Below are 9,507 nucleotides of genomic sequence, written 5' to 3' on the forward strand. Positions count from 1 at the left end.
AATGCACAACCATCCCAAAGCACCTCTCTAGTGAAAGCAGTGCTATGTGCATAAATATGACAGAGTACACAGATATTCCAGTGATAAGAAAAAACTGCCTTGGCAGCAGATAACATCAGACACAGAATTTATGTACCAGGGTTCAAACAAACTGAAGTACAGATGACCAAAACTACCACTGACATGACCTAGCAAGACTCTACACAGCCTTTACAGCAGCAAAGGATTTTTGTATGCTGATTGGCACTGTAATAAATCATGGGGAAAAAAAAAATGAACATAAAGATGCAACTGTAACAAGCTTTTTAAAGTAAAATCAGTAATAAGTATTTCATTTTACTAATGCTGAGATACAGGAGTGCAGAAGCCATATCCATACACAGTTTGACAATATGAGTCTTCAACGCAGCAAGTTGGAGAAGTGTTAAGTGGCATCTGGGCTTGAACTTGGAGAGTCCCTTGCCTTCAGTGCTCTGAGCAGATGCTGACAGAGAGTTGGATCCTGAAGGAAGCTGGACACTTGGCCTTTTTAGGCAAGGTCACAACAACACACCAAGAAGCTAAAAGGGAAGAAATGCACCGCAAAGAGAGGCTTGCAAAACAGAAGGGTGAGCCTACAGTTCTCAGTTCCACATGAAAACTGCCGTGCACGCTGCTGTGCCACAGGCTGGCAGTGACTCATGTCTATGGCCTGGAAGAAAAGGCATTGGACTGTAGAGCAAAGCTCTGCAACCCTTCCCAAAAAAACTCACACAAAATGAGGCAAAAATCCACAAGATGCACCCACCAGCCACAGCAATGGAGAGGCAATTTCTTCAAAAGCTGTAGGCAATGTAACGGCAGGACTTCAGTGAGGTTTTCAGAAGCACCTAAGACACAGAACAACTCCTTCCAACATAAGACCTGCTTGTCTTTTGGCACAGCGGAGCAAGTCATCTGTTACAAGAACGTAACATTCACAGTACCGGGCCCTCAGAAGCAATTCTGGAGCTTTTATCCTATCATCTTCATTAAGAGTAATTGGTTGACCTAAGAGCCCTTAATGCCACTGACCTTGCGGTCCTCTTAACCTGGAGCCAAGCCACAGCACACAGTGCCACTCATACAGTCCTGCCTCCTCCTCCTCCTCACTGACAAGGAAGTTAAAAGCTTTTCTGAAAACAGAAGGTAGTTGGAAAAAAAATGGTGGTTTGGATTTCTGAATATGTTGTGTAGTCAACTTCATCCAGCATCTCAGCTCAAATCAGAGAGGATGCTTCACACAAGATGTGCAAGGCCAGCACAGCTTACACTTCAAACTATCACAGGGCTTATTGTCTCCACAGGGAAAACTAAACAATTCCTCAACATGCAACATCCCATTTCTTTTTTGTTTGTTACTATATTTTTTTTCTTAATCCTGGGTCAGATAAGCCTGAGTACTGACTACAGCTCTCCCAGCTCCACAGCCATCAACTTGGGAGGAGACACAGAAAGTTGCTCTTGGAGGTAGTGGGAGGTTCCCAAAAAGTAACACGTGTTCTTTTCCTTTACCAGGTGAAGTTCAATTTTAACTAATTGAACTGGCAAAACACCTTTTGACCTCACAAGCATGGAGACAAACACTTATAAGAATCAAGGGTTTGAGGCATGTGTTTAATTATAAATAACACATACGTTGCAATTTTCAAGCATGTTCTGCCTCAGACCTCTGGCATATGATAACCACATCAGCTTATGGAAGGAGGTCAGCTGGACCTCTCCTCCTGCTTCTGCCTCCTCCACATCACTCACTCGGCTCCTGAGACATCTCAGGGGACACGGAAGGGGAGAGCCAGAGGAGGAATAGCCCCAGACCCACGTGCTGCCACCCCAAAGGGGAGCAGAGTGGGGCCTGGAGGTGGCCCAGGGGCAGGCAGGCATCACCCTGGGGAGCAGGGCAGCACCCAGGACCAGGCAGGCCCGAGGTCGCCAGCGCTCAGGGACAGAGCCTGCTACCAAAAAAAACACAGCCACATGCGCTTACTGACCTCAAGACAAGGGAAAGAAAAAGGCTAAACACCTAGAGAGATACAGGTACTCAAATGGTCTGATCTACAGTCAGGAAAAGTGGGAAGAGGAAGCAGAGTCCTCAAGGGGAAAAAAAAAAAGCACCTGAGTAAAATGACACCGTAAGAGCCAAATTCTGTGTTTAAAGGCTTTTCTACTCTAAAGAAGACAGAGTTGTTGGTACTGCACTCTGAACATTATAGTACCTGTTCGGTTGGTGAAACCTGTTTAGGAAGAATTTTACTGAAAGAAACTCTTTCCAAGGATCATATTGAAAACTGAAGATAGTTTTTGCAACACTAACCAGGTAACCCAAAAAAAATCCTTGCCTGAATGTATTAAAAAAAATTATCCCTGGATACAACCTCAATTAGATGTTTTCTCAAGTCCTCTGATGTTTGATCTTTCCTTTACACACAAGTGTAATTAAAATTACAATTCAATTTTTTTGAAAAACCACATACTCCTTAAGCTCAAAAAAGTTATTTAGATAAGACAGGTGGTGTGACTGAGGTGTGACTAAGGGAGGTACTTTGCAAACCAGTAAAAAACCACAAAACCAAATAAACAGAAGGAAAGACTCAAACCTCACTATATATCCAAGCCTTTTAAAAAAGGTCTCTGGTTCATACACCTTCATGACTTATAGAGGAATACAGAGGAAAGGAAGGGCCAGGACACAGGTCAAGTACTGAGTTCAGTGAGCACAGGGCTGGCAGCACGAGTGCTTGACAATACAACCCCTTCAGCCACCAATTAATTAAAAAAATAAATACAATTTCATTTTAAAAATTTTAATTTACAATCTCATTCAAGCAATTTCTGACAAGTACCTCTGATGAGTAAGCGGGAAGCCCAGAAGCCAGGCCCAAGGGTTATGAGATGCCAGAAGGAACAAGCCATGCCCAGTGTGCCCAGCATCCCATGGCACTTTGCTCTGCAAGCAACTCACTAACTGAAAGTACACCACTCTTGAACCAGTCTAATTCCCCCTTTTTCTAACATGAAGTGGGATAAAGCCAGTGAAGGCTGGAGGTGTTTCTAAACTGACTGGAAAATGGTAGGAAAATGCACATTTAAATACAATTTTAAATTAAATAGATGCATATCTTCAAACTTCCTGTATCTGTGCCATTTGCTAAAACCACAAGAAGCGGGCACTCAAAATGTGGCTGTTCCTGTCACATGGTCTAAATTAAAGGCAGCAGACTGTCAGTTCCACAAACCATGATAGCTGCAATTGAAATGGAAAAAAAAAACTATTATTGTGCATTTTTATTATGTGGGATTTATAAAAGCAGTTTTATCAGATGTATTCCAAACAAAACATTCAGCAAACAGGAATGTTTAACAGAACAGAGTCTACCATCATCAATTAGAAAAATTAGAAAAAGTCAATATGAAAACACTTATGCGCTTGTGTATCTGCATGTGTAAACCCCCACATCATTTCCCAAATAAAACTTCCTATAAGAAGTTAAACAGGGTGAATATTTGCTTAGGTATTATGCCACAGCTGCAGCTGTGACACTGAAGGGAGTCTATGCAGTGTCACCACGTGCTGTTTCATACCAGGAAGTGACACACAACCCTCTCAACAAAGTTCTTCAAAATCTGTCTACAGAGAAGCTCATTAACCTGATACACATAAATCCACTAGAAACACAGAAGCTCAGGACACAGCAGTTCCACTCTGAAGATTAACAAACATTTTCATATGCAGAGTATTCAGCCAGTACTGCAAATCTGCAAAAATCAGCGTGTCCTCCACACGTGATCAGGTCGGGGTACACACTTGGACAGAACACAGGAAGAGGAAACCACTCATTTACAGCAAAACGACTCAAAAAAAAAAAAATAGTCTTATTTTAAAATATTAGAGGGAAACCAAATGCTGCTCTCTGCCTCTTCCTATCAGATTTAACTGGTTAAGCAGCTAAGCATCACCAATGAGAACTAAGCAATCTCTAGTTCTCTTTTTAAAATGGCATTGCTTCGTCAGGGATCACCAGCAAAGCTCACAGCTGGGTACTTACTGACCATCTTGTGGCCAGAACCTGCCTGAGCCCAGGCCGAGTTCCCTTCCTCCACCCTGGTGTCACAGCTACATTTGGTGTGCCTGAGCACGTTTTATTCAGGGTTAGCATTCCTGGGGGCAGTTAATTTCTGCAGAGGATGGAGCAAAGGCACAGCCCTATTTTCACCTCCTGTCATGCAGCCAGCAGGGACCTGGCAGGCAGGAAAAGCAATAGATGTCATGCATCTCTCTGGCGACACAGCTGCCTTGCCGATATGAACCCGTGGTTTAAAAGACGTTGATACCACAAGATCAAGCAGTTGGGATCTTCTCCACCCACTGTTGCCAGACAGCATTTGGGCAACATCCAACCTTCTACAACAGAAACTGGAGGCTGAACTCGTACAGCCCACTCACACCTTACACAGCTAAAGCCTTAGTTTCACTCAGCAATCTCCACTCAACTGGTACATCTGGATTTCTTCATGTGACTTTTTGGCCATGGATTAAACTTAAAACCTGCTTAGATGCCAGACAAAAATGTTTTATTTTTAATAATGAAATTTGCAAGAATTTGGCTTTTGACATCTTCACTGAAAGAAACCTGTTGTACTGCATCACACTGTTTAGATGCAAGCTCACATGCCTGTGTTATTCATGTTCCAGTACGCAGGATATTCAACCCTAAAAAACTAAAAGCACAATAACACACGAGTGAGGAGAGCTACCCACACCGGGAGCCCAGTTCTTTCACTCTGCTACCCCTGCTCTCTGCACGCGTGCATCTCTGCCTCCAGGCAATCAACACTATCACGGCATGACATATCAAATTATATCAGATTTATCAAAGGCCCTCATTAACACAATTTCAGCAGGAAGAAATCTCAAGCCAAGCACTGAAAGTGATCTTTGGGGACCAGGACTTGAAAAAAACCAATGAGTAAGCATTTTAAAAAACACATCAGCTTTTCTATTCCAAAAGCTTTGTGAGGCAGAAACACATATTGCAAGGCTTTCCTGATTTACAGGCAAGAAGTACTTGCATTGTAATGTCTAAAGGTTAAGTTAGGAAAACTGAAGGTCATAGACAGCACCTCTCCTGAGTGCCTCGCTGGGTTGTGATAAATAAATACAGCCATGATCCTTTCTAAGTTAAACAATTTAGGGTTCTCAGAAGAAAACTCTGAGTTACAAGCTCCTTAGACACCATTAGTAGCACTGTCAAAGCTGCCTAAAAAGAGGGGGAAAAACAGCACCGTAATGGATAGTTTCCTATTCCACACTGCTTGTGCTTCCCCCACTTAATGCTTTCGGTGACACTGCTGGCAGAGATGTCATTTGGAAGAAACAGACTTATTCTCCTGACTGCACAAGGTAAGCAAACATGCCAGCGCACTTCTCACAAACACATGATATTCAGCAAAATGCCAACTAGCGTCACTGCTCTCAGCCTATATGCTTATCTTCCTTATTTCAATGAGATCTTATTCTTCACTCCTTGTCCCCAGCACATTCAGTTGCTCCATAAACTTTAACAACCTTACATCTCCTTTGACATATTTCAATGGCCAGCTACAAAATACTGGTCAGCATACACCACCAATAAAGCACTTCTAAAATACATGACTCGCAAGTATAACACAGCCATTCCAAAACCACATAACTTAAACCTATTTCATAACGAAAATCAAGAGCAACTAAGTATTAAGTTATTTTTTCTTGCTTTAAAATAATAAGATTCTTTTACATATTAGATAACTGCGATAGTTTGGTTAGTTACACCTACAACAGGCTCAACTGTTGCTGTTCCTTGATAGTTCGGCTACTCATCTCCGTGCCAAACACAATGGTCATAAATCAAAATCCAATTTCCCACATCTTGGTGAAGTACAAGTCTGGATGTTAATGCTCATACTCAAGTCCTCCAATTTGAAGAAAGTGCAATTTGTCCTTGAGAAATGCTGGAAATTATGCTCTCTCATCAGGTTTCCATCCCAGCTAACATTTTACGCCACTAGTTTGTTATCCACAAGTAGGGTGATCAATGTGGATACAGTTCTGAACTACGAATCTTCACCACCTAAGTTCCAGTTCACAATTTCCACAATTAATAACACCAAACCGGAAGAAAATGTGATTGCCTTTTCAGCTGGAACAGCCAGGTACCAGAACATAACAAAACTTTCATTGGTGGAGTATGAGTTCTTTTTTTTTTTTTACTTCTCAAAAATCGCACTTGAAGATTGCCATATGAATTCTTCATTGAAACATCTGGACTTGGCCTAACATAGCAAATGACTGGTCAAGCTTCAACTGATTTCATTCAGTAAAAAAACTGTGATGCCAAAACTGAATGATTTCCAAAGTTTCTTCCCCTGCAAGTCAAACAGTTCCCTATGAACTCTTTAAAGAAAGAAGCATTTCAGAATATTTAAAAGTAAACACAGAGATGATACAAACCAGCCAGGATCTGCATGCAGCACAATGGCAACAGGAAAGGATGTGGTTAAAAACAAAAAGAAAGTAAAGTTCTACCAGCAATTCACTTCAATGTTAAGGAATTTTCAGTGTTTGCTTTTTTAACCTAATATAAGTTTCCTCAAGACATACTCTTACAGTGCTGCCTGAAAGAGATGTGACCTGGTATATTACATATTTAATATAAAAGTTTACATTAGAACACAGACACACTTCAGACAAAATCTTCCTAGTAAAGTTTCACACGGTTAAAGTGCTATCATCTTTTTATTTGTACTGTCACACACCTACCCCTAAAACACACATGAACAACTAAAAAAAGTAACTGGGGAAGAAGAAAAAAGTAAAAAGGGGGCAAAAAACACATACCCTCAAAAAACACCAGAAAAACGTTAAAGCAGATTTCATAGAACTGGAAGATTTTTTTTTTCCCTTGTCTTCGTTAATTTTAATTAGCAACCAAAAGGAAATAAATAAACGCAAAGTCGACGCTTCCGCCCCACACGCCGCCCGCCCGCTGCCAGAGCGTCCCCATCGGAGCCGCGGAGACGCTGCCCGACCACGGCGCGACGGGCAGCGGGTGTGCGGCCGAGAGGCGCTCGGCGCTGCCGCCCCCCCGGCGCTGCTCAGCGCGGGGCTACCAGGCCTCCTCCCTCCCCCGGGAGCCCACTCACATCTGCAGCATGATTTTGTTCAGGACGACGCCATCCACCAGGTCCATGTACACGCCGAGGTTGTCGTCGTCCCCGCTCTCCAGCTCCCCGAAGGTTTTCACCTGCCGGGAAGAATGAAGGAGAGAGGGGTCGGCGGGATGGCCCAGCCGCCCCCACCGCTGGGCCAGGGCCGCCCCGCCGGCAGCCTCCCCGCTGCACTCACCCAGGTCACCAAGGGGCTCTGCAGGAAGAGCTCCAGGAGCTCGGAGACGGTCACGTCCATGTCGCCGGGGCCCGGCTGGCGGCGGCGGGAGCGGGGCCGGCTCACTTGGGAGACAAAGGCGCAGAGCCCATGGCCCACCGGCCCGCTGCCCGCCGGGCGCTGCCTACAGGGGAAACAATGCGCGGCTCATCCCTCCCCCGCCCCCGCGCCGGGGGGAGACGAGGGGCTGCTCGCTGCCGCCGCGGTGCCGCCTCTCAGCAGCAACAGGCCGGTCTTCCCCCGCCGAGTTCGCCCCTCCGCCGCCCGGCCCCCGCCGGTAGGAGAGGCTGCCCCGGAGAACAGCAAGCCGCACTAGGAGAGGACAGCGAGGGGGCAGCAGCCTGCAGCGAACTCCCCCGAAACCGAGACCAGAGGCGCAAAGCTCCCACGAGGCGGCTCCGAGCAGCGGCGCGACGAAACCCTCAGCACCGCTCCGACCGCCACACCGCTACCTGCTGCGGGGCGCGCCCTTGTCCCGGCAATTAGACCCGGGCCGCGGCAGCGCCGTGACGGGCACGTCCCACCGCGAATGAGAGGCGCGGAAAGGGTCGGCGCCGGCCAATGGGTGACGCCCCTGGGCGGCTGCGGGAGGAGGGGGCGGGCCGCGGGGCGCAGCCGGGGCGAGCTGCCGGCGGTTGCCCTGGCGCGCGCTGCCCGTTGTGGCCGCCGACGGCGAGATCCCCCGGCCGAAAGTTTGCGAGAGGAGCCCCGGCGGGGCGCGGAGGCAGGAGCGGCCCCGCTTCCTCTGCGGCTGCGCCTCGTTCGTCCGTTTGAGCCAAGGTGATGCGGGTCCCGCGGCGAGGTCAGCCCGCCCCTGGGCGGCCTCGGCACCGTGCCGTGGGCGGTTGTACCTCCGCACCCACCGGGGCCCGCTGCTGGGACCGGCAAGGCAGTGTGCCATCCTCTGCTGGGGAGCAGCGCCGGTGCAGCACGCTAACGCGCAGTTACAAGATTTAAAACCATGGAGGTGCCCGTAAGGTACCTCGTCAGGCAAGAACGGCTTTTTCAGGGATGCTTCAAAACGTGCAGCATAAACCTCTTATTGCAGCACAAAAACCTAAAAAGGAAAAACTTGGAGAAAAACGAGAGGCACAACCTGTTGCGTGCCCTTTTGAAATAAAGTACAACAAGGTGCAAATGGCGTTCCTCATCGCTGCTTTCCCCGTGCGCAGTGGCATCGCAGGTTTGCTGCGGGTTGGGCGCTGTGAGCTCTGAGCAGGGGACGCCGTGCGCTCCGCGCTGGGGCAGCTCTGAGCACAGCGGATGCGCGGTGAGTCCATCACCCGCGGTGCTGCACCTGGACAGCCTTGCACCAAGGATGCGAATTATTTTCCTGCGGGACCAGGATTTATCCTATCTTTAGTTAAAAAAAAAAAAAAAAAAAAGCAGCAAAAACCAAAACCCGAAAAAAATAGAAACAACAACAACAGGTTGTCTGGATGATTACCGTTTATCCATCACAGCCTCAGATTTTGAAAAAATGTAATTTAGTCCTGAAGTTGCACCATGCTTGGTGTTACATGGTGAGGTTTGGTCCTGCTGAGATTCGCGTTTGATAGTTTGCTCTATTTTTCACAGCTGAAGTCTTTTATCTCTGGTATTTATCAGTCCTTGCATCAGCTGCTTCCTAATACATTTTGCCTAAACTCGCAAAATATAGTTTGGACTTTACATAGTCAAACCGAATCTGAAATACTGTTTATTATTAACCACTTAATCTGCCAAACATATTTTTTGGGAAGGGAGGTGGGTGCACGTCTGTTTGTAGTTACCATATTGCCTGAGGGAGGAACATCAGTTGTTTTGCCTGAGCAGTTTGTAAGCAACCTGTTACTAAATGGGAGACACCGGTGTTCACTGCAGAGGCCTGTCAGTTCCAATAAAGATCGGTCTTAATGATTTGCTTCATTAAGATCCTTACTTTAGGCAGCCCTGCAGCCATCGAGGAGCCTGCGCTTTTTGGTAGCGTCGGTCACCGATACATTAACGAGGACACAGTTCGTGTTGCTTCTGATAAGACTTTACCAGAGCAGGGAGAGAAACCTGCCCCCAGGCGAGAGCGCTGCGCG

At 46.6% G+C, this 9,507-nt stretch overlaps 1 protein-coding gene across 2 annotated transcripts in view; it reads right to left on the bottom strand.

Moving 5' to 3' along the window:
* CCDC88C (coiled-coil domain containing 88C) overlaps positions 1-7,929 on the bottom strand; it is a 99,676-nt gene extending 91,747 nt beyond the window's left edge. For both annotated transcript variants that reach the window (XM_065838178.2, XM_065838177.2), the window contains exons 1-2: positions 7,400-7,929; positions 7,198-7,298 (exon numbers count right to left, since the gene is read on the bottom strand). In XM_065838178.2, the coding sequence (XP_065694250.1) occupies positions 7,198-7,298; positions 7,400-7,459 (161 nt within the window). In that variant the 5' untranslated portion in view covers positions 7,460-7,929. The remainder of the gene's footprint in view (positions 1-7,197; positions 7,299-7,399) is intronic.
* Positions 7,930-9,507: the final 1,578 nt, after the last annotated feature.

This window comes from Patagioenas fasciata, chromosome 5 (genome assembly GCF_037038585.1).
Source record: "Patagioenas fasciata isolate bPatFas1 chromosome 5, bPatFas1.hap1, whole genome shotgun sequence".
Taxonomy (NCBI): Eukaryota; Metazoa; Chordata; class Aves; order Columbiformes; family Columbidae; genus Patagioenas; species Patagioenas fasciata.